At 43.8% G+C, this 15180-nt stretch overlaps 2 protein-coding genes across 4 annotated transcripts in view; both read left to right on the top strand.

Annotated features, from left to right (window-relative positions):
- The first annotated feature begins 47 nt into the window (after positions 1–47).
- LOC137610960 (neuroblast differentiation-associated protein AHNAK-like) lies at positions 48–8712 on the top strand. Its single transcript, XM_068338889.1, has 2 exons — positions 48–8456; positions 8575–8712. The coding sequence occupies exons 1-2, from the start codon at positions 113–115 to the stop codon at positions 8583–8585; spliced, it is 8355 nt and encodes a 2784-aa protein (XP_068194990.1). The 5' UTR covers positions 48–112; the 3' UTR covers positions 8586–8712.
- Positions 8713–10695: 1983 nt separating this feature from the next.
- Positions 10696–15180, top strand: part of LOC137610961 (protein LBH-like) — a 5874-nt gene continuing 1389 nt past the window's right edge. Inside the window, exons 1-4 of one of the 3 annotated variants that reach the window (XM_068338892.1) lie at positions 10696–11023; positions 11080–11299; positions 14438–14513; positions 14692–14866. In XM_068338892.1, the coding sequence (XP_068194993.1) occupies positions 14439–14513; positions 14692–14866 (250 nt within the window). In that variant the 5' untranslated portion in view covers positions 10696–11023; positions 11080–11299; position 14438. Of the gene's footprint in view, positions 11300–12067; positions 12238–14437; positions 14514–14691; positions 14867–15180 lie in introns of those variants that run through there. The other 2 variants (XM_068338891.1, XM_068338890.1) reach the window with 2 other exon arrangements.

Here is a 15180-nt window from a genome sequence, read left to right as displayed (position 1 = left end):
ATCAGACGCCCCAAACATGGATGTCCATCTTGAACACCTGTTTACTGAAGAAATTGTAAAGTTGCCAACCTTAAAATTACCTAAATTTGGGATATATACTCAAAGTGCCGCCATGGATATGTCCGGTATAGACAAAGATGTCAAAATTGTTGGACCAGATGTCCAAATTCCAGAGGGTCTCAGTGTTGACATTACAGCACCCAGTATTGACACCAAAGGTCCAACAATACATATGGAAACTGAATATGAAGGAAAAGGAAGCAAGTTTAAGCTGCCAAGTCTCAGTTTTTCTGCACCACAAGTCAAAAGACCAGAAATTGATTTAAGTTTGTCAAAGAGAGATGTGGACGTCACACTACCAGAAGCCAAAGCTGAAGTCAAACTGCCTGGTTTTGAACTGGAACAACCCTCTGGTGAGGTTGAAATTAAAGCCCTTGAGTTCAAGGTTACCACAACGACCACAGAAGAATCACCATTAATATTTAAGTTGCCTACATTAAAATTACCAAAATTTGGAATAAGTACACCAAGTGACAGCATGGAAATGCCCGATATGGACAAAGATGTCAAAGTTGGACTAGATGTTAAAATTCAAGAGGAGGTTCTCAGTATTGACACCAAAGGTTCAACAATACATATAGAAACTCAAAAAACTGAATATGAAGGAAAAGGAAGCGAGTTTAAGATGCCAAGTCTCAGTTTTTCAGCGCCTCAAGTCAAAGGACCAGAAATTGACTTAAGGTTTGCAAAGAGAGATGTAGACGTCACACTACCAGAAACCAAAGCTCAAGTCAAGATCCCTGATGTTGAACTGGAACAACCCTCTGGTGAGGTTGAAATTAAAGCACCCGAGTTCAAGGTTACCACAAAGAAAACAGAAGGATCACCATCAAAATTTAAGTTGCCCACATTAAAGTTCCCAAAATTTGGAGTAGTTACGTCCGGTTCCTCAGTGGAAATACCTGATATGGAAAAAGATGTCAAAATTGTTGGACCAGATGTCCAAATTCCAGATGAAGCTCTCAGTGTTGACATTGGAGCACCCAGCATTGACACCAAAGGTCCAACAATACATCTAAAAGACAAAGACACTGAATATGTAGGAAAAGGAAGCAAATTTAAGATGCCAGGTCTCAGTTTTTCTGCACCACAGTTCAAAAGACCACAAATTGATTTAAGTTTGTCAAAGAAAGATGTAGATGTCCCACTACCAGAAGCTAAAGCTGAAGTCAAGATCCCTGATGTTGAACTGGAGCAACCATCTGGCAAACTACAACTTGCAGTGCCTGAGTTCAAGTTTACAACAAAGACCACAGAAGGATCACCATCAAAATTTAATTTGCCTACATTAAAATTACCAAAATTTGGAATAATTGCTCCAAGTGACACCATGGAAATGCCTGATATGGACAAAGATGTAAAAACTGTTGGACCAGATGTTACAATTCCAAAAGGGGGTCTCGGTATTGACATTGCAGCGCCCAGCATTGACATCAAAGTCCCATCGTTACATATGGAAACAAAAGAAACTGAATATGAAGGAAAAGGAAGCAAGTTTAAGATGCCAAGTCTCAGTTTCTCGGCGCCTCAAGTCAAAAGACCAGAAATTGATTTAAGTTTGTCAAAGAGAGATGTAGACGTCACACTACCAGAAGCTAAAGCTGAAGTCAAGATCCCCGATGTTGGACTGGAACAACCCGCTGGCGAGGTTGAAATTAAAGCACCCGAGTTCAAGGTTACCACTAAGAAAACAGAAGGATCACCATCAAAATTTAAGTTGCCCACATTCAAATTCCCAAAATTTGGAGTAGGTAGTTCAAGTGCCACCGTGGAAATGCCTGATATGGACAAAGATGTCAAAATTATTGGACCAGATGTTAAAATTCCAGAAGACGTTATCACTGTTGACATTACAGCACCCAGCATTGACACCAAAGGTCCATCAATACACATGAAAACTGAAGACACTGAACATGAAGGAAAAGGAAGCAAGTTTAAGATGCCAAGTCTCAGTTTTTCTGCACCACAAGTCAAAAGACCAGAAATTGATTTAAGTTTGTCAAAGAGAGATGTAGATGTCACACTACCAGAAGCCAAAGTTGAAGTCAAGATCCCTGATGTTGAACTGGAACAACCCTCTGGTGAGGTTGAAATTACAGGACCTGAGTTCAAGTTTACAACAAAGACCACAAAAGGATCCCCATCAAAACTTAATTTGCCCACATTAAAATTACCAAAATTTGGAATAATGGCTCCAACAGAAATGCCCGATATGGACAAAGATGTCAAAATTGTTCTACCAGATGTTAAAATTCCAGATAAGGGTCTCGGTTTTGACATTGCAGCAACCAGTATTGACATCAAAGATCCATCAATACATATGGAAGCTAAAGACACTGAATATGAAGGAAAAGGAAGCAAGTTTAAGATGCCAAGTCTCAGTTTTTCAGCGCCTCAAGTCAAAAGTCCAGAAATTGACTTAAGGTTTGCAAAGAGAGATGTAGACGTCACACTACCAGAAGCCAAAGCTGAAGTCAAGATCCCTGATGTTGAACTGGAACAAACCTCTGGTGAGGTTGAAATTAAAGCACCTGAGTTCAAGGTTACCACAAAGAAAACAGAAGGATCACCATCAAAATTTAAGTTGCCCACATTAAAGTTCCCAAAATTTGGAGTAGGTACGACTACTACCTCAGTAGAAATGCCTGATATGGACAAAGATGTCAAAATTGATGGAACAGATCTCAAAATTCCAGAGGAGGTTCTCAGTATTGACACCAAAGGTCCATCAATACATATAGAAACTCAAGACGCTGAATATGAAGGAAAAGGAAGCAAGTTTAAGATGCCAAGTCTCAGTTTTTCAGCGCCTCAAGTCAAAAGACCAGAAATTGACTTAAGGTTTGCAAAGAGAGATGTAGACGTCACACTACCAGAAGCCAAAGCTGAAGTCAAGATCCCTGATGTTGAACTGGAACAACCCGCTGGCGAGGTCAAAATTAAAGCCCCTGAGTTAAAGGTTACAACAAAGACCAAAGAAGGATCACCATCAAAATTTAAGTTGCCCACATTAAAGTTCCCAAAATTTGGAGTAGGTAGTTCTGGTACCTCAGTGGAAATGCCTGATATGGACAAAGATGTAAAAACTGTTGGACCAGATCTTAAGATTCCAGAAGAAGTTCTCACTGTTGACATTACAGCACCCAGCATTGACACCAAAGGTCCATCAATACACATGAAAACTGAAGACACTGAATATGAAGGAAAAGGAAGCAAGTTTAAGATGCCAAGTCTCAGTTTTTCTGCACCACAAGTCAAAAGACCAGAAATTGATTTAAGTTTGTCAAAGAAAGATGTAGACGTCACACTACCAGAAGCCAAAGCTGAAGTCAAGATCCCTGATGTTGACCTGGAACAACCCTCTGGTGGGGTTGAAATTACAGGACCTGAGTTCCAGTTTACAACAAAGACCACAGACGGATCCCCATCAAAACTTAATTTGCCCACATTAAAATTACCAAAATTTGGAATAATGGCTCCAACAGAAATGCCTGATATGGACAAAGATGTCAAAATTGTTGGACTAGATGTTAAAATTCCAGATAAGGGTCTCGGTTTTGACATCGCAGCACCCAGTATTGACATCAAAGATCCATCAATACATATGGAAGCTCAAGACACTGAATATGAAGGAAAAGGAAGCAAGTTTAAGATGCCAAGTCTCAGTTTTTCAGCGCCTCAAGTCAAAAGACCAGAAATTGACTTAAGGTTTGCAAAGAGAGATGTAGACGTCACACTACCAGAAGCCAAAGCTGAAGTCAAGATCCCTGATGTTGAACTGGAACAAACCTCTGGCGAGGTTGAAATTAAAGCACCTGAGTTCAAGGTTATCACAAAGAAAACAGAAGGATCACCATCAAAATTTAAGTTGCCCACATTAAAATTCCCAAAATTTGGAGTAGGTAGTTCTGGTACCTCAGTGGAAATGCCTGATATGGACAAAGATGTCAAAATTGTTGGACCAGATCTTAAGATTCCAGAAGAAGTTCTCACTGTTGACATTACAGCACCCAGCATTGACACCAAAGGTCCATCAATACACATGAAAACTGAAGACACTGAATATGAAGGAAAAGGAAGCAAGTTTAAGATGCCAAGTCTCAGTTTTTCTGCACCACAAGTCAAAAGACCAGAAATTGATTTAAGTTTGTCAAAGAAAGATGTAGACGTCACACTACCAGAAGCCAAAGCTGAAGTCAAGATCCCTGATGTTGACCTGGAACAACCCTCTGGTGAGGTTGAAATTAAAGCCCCTGAGTTCAATATTACCAAAAAGACCAAAGAAGGATCACCATCAAAATTTAAGTTGCCCACATTCAAATTCCCAACATTTGGAGTAGGTAGCTCTGGTACCTCAGTGGAAATACCTGATATGAACAAAGATGTCAAAATTGTTGGAACAGATGTCAAAATTCCCGAGGAGGTTCTCACTGTTGACATTGCAGCGCCCAGCATCGACACCAAAGGTCCATCAATACATATAGAAACTCAAGACGCTGAATATGAAGGAAAAGGAAGCAAGTTTAAGATGCCAAGTCTCAGTTTTTCTGCACCACAAGTCAAAAGACCAGAAATTGATTTAAGTTTGTCAAAGAAAGATGTAGACGTCACACTACCAGAAGCTAAAGCTGAAGTCAAGATCCCTGATGTTGAACTGGAACAACCCTCTGGTGAGGTTGAAATTAAAGCCCCTGAGTTCAATATTACCAAAAAGACCAAAGAAGGATCACCATCAAAATTTAAGTTGCCCACATTCAAATTCCCAAAATTTGGAGGAGGTACGACCAGTACCTCAGTAGAAATGCCTGATATGGACAAAGATGTCAAAATTGTTGGACCAGATCTCAAAATTCCAGAAGAGGTTCTTAGTATTGACACCAAAGGTCCATCAATACATATAGAAACTCAAGACGCTGAATATGAAGGAAAAGGAAGCAAGTTTAAGATGCCAAGTCTCAGTTTTTCTGCACCACATGTGAAAAGACCAGAAATTGATTTAAGTTTGTCAAAGAGAGATGTAGACGTCACACTACCAGAAGCCAAAGCTGAGGTCAAGATCCCTGATGTTGAACTGGAACAACCCTCTGGTGAGGTTGAAATTAAAGCCCCTGACTTAAAGGTTACAACAAAGACCAAAGAAGGATCACCATCAAAATTTAAGTTGCCTACATTAAAGTTCCCAAAATTTGGAGTAGGTAGTTCTGGTACCTCAGTGGAAATGCCTGATATGGACAAAGATGTCAAAATTCCAGAAGAGGTTCTCACTGTTGACATTGCAGCGCCCAGCATTGACACCAAAGGTCCATCAATACATATAGAAACTCAAGACGCTGAATATGAAGGAAAAGGAAGCAAGTTTAAGATGCCAAGTCTCAGTTTTTCTGCACCACATGTGAAAAGACCAGAAATTGATTTAAGTTTGTCAAAGAGAGATGTAGACGTCACATTACCAGAAGCCAAAGCTGAAGTCAAGATCCCTGATGTTGACCTGGAACAACCCTCTGGTGAGGTTGAAATTAAAGCCCCTGAGTTCAATATTACCAAAAAGACCAAAGAAGGATCACCATCAAAATTTAAGTTGCCCACATTCAAATTCCCAAAATTTGGAGGAGGTACGACCAGTACCTCAGTAGAAATGCCTGATATGGACAAAGATGTCAAAATTGTTGGACCAGATGTCAAAATTGATGGAACAGATCTCAAAATTCCAGAAGAGGTTCTCAGTATTGACACCAAAGACCCATCAATACATATAAAAACTCAAGACGCTGAATATGAAGGAAAAGGAAGCAAGTTTAAGATGCCAAGTCTCAGTTTTTCCGCACCCCATGTGAAAAGACCAGAAATTGATTTAAGTTTGTCAAAGAGAGATGTAGACGTCACACTACCAGAAGCCAAAGCTGAAGTCAAGATCCCTGATGTTGACCTGGAACAACCCTCTGGTGAGGTTGAAATTAAAGCCCCTGAGTTCAATGTTACAACAAAGACCAAAGAAGGATCACCATCAAAATTTAAGTTGCCGACATTAAAGTTCCCAAAATTTGGAGTAGGTAGTTCTGGTACCTCAGTGGAAATGCCTGATATGGACAAAGATGTCAAAATTGTTGGACCAGATGTTAAAATTCCAGAAGAAGTTCTCACTATTGACATTGCAGCACCCAGCATTGACACCAAAGGTCCATCAATACACATGAAAACTCAAGAAACTGAATATGAAGGAAAAGGAAGCAAGTTTAAGATGCCAAGTCTCAGTTTTTCGGCGCCTCACGTCAAAAGACCAGAAATTGATTTAAGTTTGTCAAAGAGAGATGTGGACGCCACACTACCAGAAGCCAAAGCTGAAGTCAAGATCCCTGTGGTTGAACTGGAAAAACCCTCTGGTGAGGTTGAAATTAAAGCCCCTGAGTTCAAGGTTACCACTAAGAAAACAGAAGGATCACCATCAAAATTTAAGTTGCCCACATTAAAGTTCCCAAAATTTGGAGTAGGTACGACTAGTACCTCAGTGGAAATGCCTGATATGGACAAAGATGTCAAAATTGATGGACCAGATTTTCATATTCCAGAAGAAGGTCTCAGTGTTGACATTACAGCACCCAGTATTGACACCAAAGGTCCATCAATACATGTGGAAACTGAAGAAACTGAATATGAAGTAAAAGGAAGCAAGTTTAAGATGCCAAGTCTCAGTTTCTCGGCGCCTCAAGTCAAAAGACCAGAAATTGATTTAAGTTTGTCAAAGAGAGATGTAGACGTCACACTACCAGAAGCCAAAGCTGAAGTCAAGATCCCTGATGTTGAACTGGAACAACCCTCTGGTGAGGTTGAAATTAAAGCCCCCGAGTTCAAGGTTACAAAAAAGACCACAGAAGGATCACCATCAAAATTTAAGTTGCCCACATTCAAATTCCCAACATTTGGAGTAGGTAGTTCAAGTGCCACCATGGAAATGCCTGATATGGACAAAGATGTCAAAATTGTTGGACCAGATGTTAAAATTCCAGACGAAGTTCTCACTGTCGATATTACAGCACCCAGCATTGACACCAAAGGTCCAACAATACACATGAAAACTGAAGACGCTGAATATGAAGGAAAAGGAAGCAAGTTTAAGATGCCAAGTCTCAGTTTTTCTGCCCCACAAGTCAAAAGACCAGAAATTGATTTAAGTTTGTCAACGAAAGAGGTGACAATTCCAGAAGTTGAAGCAGAGGTCAAATTGCCTCATGTTCAAGTCAAGGAACCTGAGGGTACCATTTCAGAATCAGATGCATTTGATTCCAACTTGAAAAAATCCAAATTTTCTTTTCCTAAATTTTTATTTTCTAAGTCAAATGTTAAAGCACATGAAGTCAGTGCTGAGCTTCCACAACTTGATGTTTCACTTCCAGAGGGTGAAGTTAAAGTCAGACAACCTGAATTGGAAATCAAAGCCGTTGAAGTGGAAGCTGAACATGATCGACAAGGAGCAAGGTTTAAATTACCAAAGTTCAGTTTTGCACAGTTAAAACCCAAAGGACAAGATGAAGATTTAGTTGTATCACAGAAAGAAGTAGACATTACTGTCCCAGGTGTAAATGCAGCGGTCAGACTCCCTGAACTTCAAGCTAAGTCTTTAACTGGTATGGAAACAAACAACGATACTGAAGATAAACCAAAAGACACTGTAGGATCACCACTAGAATTCAAAATACCAACAATGAAAATGCCAATATTTGGAATTGCTCCTTATAATGTTACTCCAGAAACACACAATACATACAATATAGCAGAAACAGAGCGATTAGGACTTCAGGACAATGATACTGTCCAGGCTAAAATTCCAGATGCACCTGAAATACCCCCAAATGAAACTGTTGGTGTGGGATTGGGCTCTCCGACTAAATTCAAACTACCATCATTTAAAATGCCAAAGCTGAACTTCTCAACGACCAAGTCAGAAGATGAAAATGCCCCTGTTGAAGCTGAACACAAAGTCGACCAGAGAGAGTCGAAGACTGAGCAACAAGGGCAGAGTAAATCACCAAAAATTTCTCTGACATCATTTGGTGAGATCTTAAAGAATTTTGATGTTGAATTTGATGTTTCAAAAGCAGACAAGGAGGAAGTCATGCTTGAACTGTCAAAGCAAAATAATGAAACGAATATGCAGTTAGAACTGAAGGAAGGGGAAGAAAATACCAAGCAGGATATTCCAAAAAGCCCTGAGAGGACAGGTTGGTTTAAGTTCCCCAGGTTTGGACTGTCTTCTCCCCCAGAAGCTGCCACCGCTTTGGAGAAAGACAAACTCAAGAAAGATAAGAGCCCATTAGGGGATACGGGGGAGGAGGAGATAAGCTCCACCTGTTCTGTCCAGTCATCTGATGCCTTTGCTGATAGTAGCTCTGCAATGACAAGTGAGTATGTCGTCCTGTCTTCATCTTCTCCAACAAAGGTAACTGTCAAGTATTCTGATCCCAATGCTCCTGGGGGGCTTGAAGAGACGCACAGTAATGTTATTACTTCCACCACCAGGACTGAACTGATTTCTGTTGAGCCCAACTTGCCTGAGAAAATCACCATTCTGACATCAGGAGTCTCATCTTCATCGGAAGACACACTCAGACTGGAATCTGGAAAAATACATGTCATCAGGTCAAATATCCAAGCGACCCCAGCAGCGCAGCAGGCCAGCCTGCTGGAGGCTGTCAAGGTCCAGCCACCTGGAGGCCTTTCCCACGATCAGGAAGCAGCATCGTGGACCGTCACAGATTCACAGGTTGGCAAGAGAACGGTCTACGAGAGGCGTCTAGTTCAGGAAACGTCACGTGAAGTAAGTGAGAGCAAGGAAACCATCGTGATAACCAAACAGATCACTCGCATCGGTACGTTTGATTCCGGTGAGCCCATCTCGGGCGAGACCGCTTCATCCATCCAGCGGCTGAGAGACAATGTGCACTCTGAGAAAATGAAGTTTTTTGACGGAGCAAAAAAGTGAAAGACCTCGGTGTGAATTATACTCCTGTTTGGAGTTAAAGGAGCTTGAGTCACGTGAAGAAGGGCGACAGAGGAAAGTGGTGGGTTGATAACTGGACAAGACGGCGAGGAATGCAGTGAAAGATGAAGTTAGTGTGTGGCTGGTGTGTGTGGTCGGGCGTGGTCGGCCTTATAGCTGATGGATTAATAGAACGACTGAGGGTTTGAATTGATTTAAACTGTTAATAAGCTATGTACCTGCAGATAAAGACGGCTCCACTATGTTTGCTTGTTATGGTCAGAGGTAAAATAAGCCATTTCTTTTGATCATCATAATGTATAATATCTTATTCCTATTGTGGTTTGATAGTTTTTAACACTGATTCAACTTACTCGTGTGCCTCTTGTCAACACATTAACAACGTATTTGACTCATCTGAATGAGACTGTTGCAAACATTTACCAACTTTACAGGCATTCCGTTAAGTATTTACAACTCGTGGTGTCGCGTTGACACAGAGGACATCTAACAGAAGTGCATTATATGAAAATACTCCTGATGCTGTAACTGAACATAAAGAAATAACAGGTAAAAGCAAAGCTGAAATGAGATGCTAGAACAAAGTGTACTGCTGCAAGTATATTTTCATTAATATTTTGCTTGGAACCTAATTTGCTACAGTAAAAATATATAAAAATATATTATCTTTAATAGTATATCAATCTTTACTGTAACAAGTGGGAGTATTAAATAGCTTTTAACGGTCTCTGGAGATTTATTTGTTTACTGCCTCTCTTTGTGATCTATGTTTGAAAAGCTGCACATAATAATGAAGTCACATGACCTGAGGACTCAGGCTGAACATGATGAAGAAAGTCACTATATACATATAAGAACCGTTCAGGTCAAAACTCCAACTTCTGTTCTTCTAATTTATTATATTTAATGCAAATTAGGTGAAATTTTGAGGAATTTTATTTGATATTTGAATTAAAAGTCTTTAGTGCATTCATTTTATTATATACTGATAGAAATAAAAAAAATAAAGTATGCCTGGCCTATGAAGCATTAACACGTGTGAACACTAGAGGGAGTCATCTCACACAAATATACAGTATTGATCATCACAGTGAACTCTATTAGATAAAGAACTAATACTGTATAATCTGTGAGCCAATAGGTTTGATTGGTAATAATGCTCACAGGAATAAATCTATATTTATACTTGTTTTAACTAGAAATAATTTCCTTAATGGCATCTAAAGTCACTGATAAAATTCACTACAGTCATTTATTTTATAGGAAACAACTTCTTGTAGAAAAAAACCACATGAATTTGACTAGAATTTAGACCTGATCAGGAAATCAACAGTCTAACAGGTTTGTCAATGAATCCCATATTTATAGTCCAGCTGAAGCTTTTAGTCCACACCCAGAAGCTGAATAATAACAACAATAACAATAATAACAATAATAACAACAGTAATAATAACAGTAATAATAATAATAATAACAGTAATAATAACAGTAATAATAATAATAATAATAATAACAGTAATAATAATAATAACAGTAATAATAACAGTAATAATAATAATAATAATAATAACAGTAATAATAATAATAATAATAATAATAATAATAATAATAATAATAACTTCCTGAAGCAGCTGGACGTGGGTTCAGACCCTCAGACCATCAGGATGTCCCGTCAGCACACCTCCACCTGCAGACCCCCTCCTGCACGCCCTCCATCACTGACGCTGTGTGTTGGATGGTCGTTACCTAGCAACAGGAACACACCTGGGACGAGCAGAGACGTGTGAAAGCATCAGGATCAACTCTAGAGGGATGTGACCCCCACCTGGACCGGGTCTGGACCGGTTTGGAGCTGCTGGGGTTCCACCGGGGGCGTCGACACCACCACCTCCTGGAAGCTGAACAGAAGCACCAAAGCACAACCGTTCACACTCGTTCTGCCTCCACCCGTTCACACCTGCCCACCAGGTGTGTCCCATTCACACCTGCCCACCAGGTGTGTCCCGTTCACACCTGCCCACCAGGTGTGTCCCGTTCACACCTGCCCACCAGGTGTGTGTTGCCGTGACGTTTCTTTCCGTCCCACGCAGACTTTTCTTCACTAGTTCTTCTGTTATTTTGATTAAATCGTGTAATTAACGTCAGACTCGCGCCACAGAGGTCACGTGACGCTTCTACCCTACAGACGGATGTAGCACTACTGTTAGCATGTGGAGATGGTAATGCTCCAGGAACACATTAACGGTGCGTTTTGTTCCTGTTTTATCATTTTAAATGATAATCTAATGCTGTCGTCATTTCCGGTTGAGTTCGTTTTACCGACAAACCCCCGGTGGTCCCGGTTAGCTCACAGGCTAACACCTGTGTTTGCTAACCCCTGACCGGCACGAACAAACCGTTTCCTGTTTATCACCGTTATTTTACTCTTTAACTAACTTCACTTACATGTTTTGATATGAAATACTTTTAAAGGGAGAACACGCCCCCACCTGCCGTTACGTTCCAGCGGTGACGTCACAGCGTCATTCAGCTAATTGCTAACAATAGCTAACTAAGTCACAAGTTTGTCCTGGTTTCGTGCTGCCTTCGCTGCTCCTCGGAATTTTGGGAATCGGGCTGATCGATTCGACGCCGCTATTCTGTCGGGAAAATCCGGGTTCTGACGGCTTGTTTCCTCAAGCAGAGAGGTGGAGATGGGAGTCACACACCGCTGCTAGAGTTAAATAAGAAGACTTAAATTAGACTTAAATAAGGCTTAACATCTAATGTAGCTGGAAAACAAAGAAAGTCACGACTGGATTAAACGATACGGATGACAATTCACACAATCAAGCAGTTAATTTCTACCGCCTACAGCCTGTAAAGGTTTGCTTTGACTGTCATGAATTCATTTAACCAATAATGAATAATGAGCAACGTCCACGTTGACAATTAATCTCCATTCGGTGGAACTCCTTTAACCCACTATCAGTCCGGTCTGAACATTCGCGACAGTCTTTGAACGCAGCAGCGCCTCACTGCGCAGACTCAGGACGCTCCACCGCTTGCGGTAACTTGTGTGCGCTGTTCGCGCGCCGCGCCGCGCCGCGCCGCGCCGCCCCCATCAGTCGATCCTCAGCGGCAGCAGCACCGGCGGCGGCCGGACACCCTCCTGCTCGGACACCGGACCGGGACGCGCACAGGTAGGGGACACCGGGACACTTAGACTCGCGTCTCCACGTCACGCAGGAAACAGAAGCGGCTTCGGTTTATTTCACAAAAGTGTGAAAAGTGAAGGAGCGGCTGGTTGGAGATGGGGGGGAGGGGCTCCACCGGCGCCGGTTCCACGCGTGAAGCTCGGTGTGGGCGATGATCTGTGGTGTGTGTGGGTGTGGGTGTGTGTGTGTGTGTGGGGGGGGTGTCCATGTTTGACATACACATAAAGTTTTGTGCGTTTAAATCATCAACTTAAAAACAGAACTAACTGAACGTTAGAACCAGAGCAGCAAACAGGAAAAGTGATGGACCCCCCCAGAAAGGAGCAGAGGAGCCCTCAGGAGAGTGGATGGGTTCTTCTTCTGGGCTGTCAACACCTGCTGGAGGGGCTCCAGGTGCTGGAGGAGGGGGTGTCGCTGCTGGCTCGGAGCAGCAGCCGTGAAAAACGTTCCTGGGATTCAGCTGGAGCCATGGGGGGGGGGGGGGGGTGTCTGGCGTCGCTGCAAAAATACCTGCAGAAATGAGCGATTGAAGGGGTTCCTGGAGGGACCTGGACCTGGACCTGGACCTGAACCCCGTCTGACCCGGTGGAGACGCGTCAGAGCGTTTCTGCTCCTCAGGTCAGGGGGGACCAGTCCATCATCAGAGGGGGTGCAGAACATCAAGGTGCTGTTGGCTGGGGGGCCGTTTGGTTCTGTGTTTCTGGCTGGGGGGCCGTTTGGTTCTGTGTTTCTGGCTGGGGGGCCGTTTGGTTCTGTGTCTCTGGCTGGGGGGCCGTTTGGTTCTGTGTTTCTGGCTGGGGGGCGTTGGTGTTTGGACTGTGGTGAACGGCGTGAGCGTGCTGGTCACACTGCTGGTTGATGGTGAACGGCGTGAGCGTGCTGGTCACACTGCTGGCTGATGGGGAACGGCGTGAGCAGTGAGGCGGACCGTGTGCTCCGGGCGCCGGTGGCGGCGGCTGATGAACCTGATGAATGTTTGTACAGTAAAAAGACGGTGAAAGGACATAAAACATAGATGAAAGTAGATAATACAGCAGATAATGGAACACTTCACACCAGAAACTGATGTTAACTAATGTTTACATTTTAATTTAACTTATTCTATGATTCACTGGTGGAACGCTGAGACATAATTTTATAAAATGTAAATAAAAGGATTATTGTAACGCGTTATTCTTCACCGTGTGTCCGACTGTCCCGCCAAGTTTCATCAAACTTCCTGTCTGGTTGTTGTTTCCTCTTCCTGATCAACCGACCGATGAGCAGCGAGCCTGAGAGGCGACCCCATGATGACCCCTCCTTGCCCTAACGAAGTTAACGCGTGTTATTTGTCCGCGGAGGCGGAAGGAACGCGCGAGCGACTCAACCAGAACACGCCTCCGACCAGAATCCCTCGCTCGCCTCGGCCGTCACGCCGCCACACGGGAAACAACCCCCGCCCCCGGTGAGGAGACGGGCCGCTCGTCTCCGGGCTGCGCTGATGAAGATAGGAAGCGCCCCCGGGGCTGATGGGAAGCCTCACAACAAGGCGGCCTCCTCCTGACGGCGGTAATTGCCACATGAATACCCCCAAATCAGCTGTCTGCTGGCGCACTCAGGCGGAGTGCTCCACTCAGACAATCAGAGGCAAACAAGCCAAGCGCTGGTTGCCACGGCAACAGCCTCTGCTGGTGTGATTGTATGGAAAGTGGTGTTACTGATAACTCATCACGCATAAAGACTGGCGCCGCCCACCCGTCGGGTCGCCATGGAGACGCGTGGTTACCGTCCAGTAGGCAATCACCAGACGGATCGCAGGTCTGAGTCGTTCTCCAGGGAGGGGGAACGGGACAGAGAGGGAGGGGGCGGAGATGAGCGGGGCGCGAACCCATGACCCCCGACAGGGTTGACCCGGACGGGTGACTGCAGCGCAGGATGTGTCCTGAGGGGGGCACTACAGCAAACGGCACTGGATGATCATGTGACTGTGAGGACAGGATGTGGAACCTTGTGCATGGATGGCACAGACATCTGCTCCTCCTCAGTTATTATAGTCACTCAGATGGGTCACAGGTCAGAGGTCATTCAACAACAATGAATCGTAGAGGAACTAAATGGACCAATGGCTGTCCAGGACACCTTGACACTTAGAGGTTGCTGATCAAACTGGGGCGATCTGATTGGCTCTCGCCCGTCTCTCCCCCAGGATGACTGAGGTGATGAACTCGCTGGAGCCGGGGGCGGAGGACTTCAGCGGCGGCGCGGCGGCAGATCAGAACACGGTATCCTTCAGGTGTGTGTGATCATTTCACACCAGCAGTGTGAGTCACGGCGAGGGGGCGGGTGACAGGTAGGCGGGTGTTCTGTTGTATGTAAATCAGGTCTGTGTCCTCAGCTCCATGTGCCCCCCCCCACGCCAGTGGAGGTTGTTGGTTCCCTTCCTTACACCAGCCTCACTAGATCTTCCCAGAATCCCACGAGAGGTTCCCCAAGCTGTCCAAACGGCTCCCCTCCATCATCGTGGAGCCCACCGACGGGAAGGAGGTGGAGAGTGGGGAGCTCCGCTGGCCCCCGGACGACCCCGGCTCCCCGGACGCCCCCCCCGAGAGGCAGAGGGTCAAGATGGGAGCTGCAGGTGAGGAGGACGGCGGGCTGTGATTTGTCTAGATCATATGAGTAAAACTCAAGGCCCGGGGGCCAAATGTGGCCCTCCTCATCACTTTATGTGGCCCATGAGAGAATAAAGTTTCCAAAGTGTGCTTTGACCAAAACTACATTTCCCACAATGCAGTAGTTCAGCCCATCTTAACTCTGACTAAACGTAGTGAACAAAGTTAACGTCCTAACTCGTGTCTGATGTTATTTTTCTTTATTGATTGATAGTTTGATCCTTGATTGATGGAGTTCTGTGGGTTTAATAACCTGACAAATGAAAAGGATTTATGTTAG

The sequence above is a fragment of the Antennarius striatus genome, chromosome 17, assembly GCF_040054535.1.
Source record: "Antennarius striatus isolate MH-2024 chromosome 17, ASM4005453v1, whole genome shotgun sequence".
NCBI lineage: Eukaryota > Metazoa > Chordata > Actinopteri > Lophiiformes > Antennariidae > Antennarius > Antennarius striatus.
This window is presented reverse-complemented; position numbering and strand designations above follow the sequence as displayed.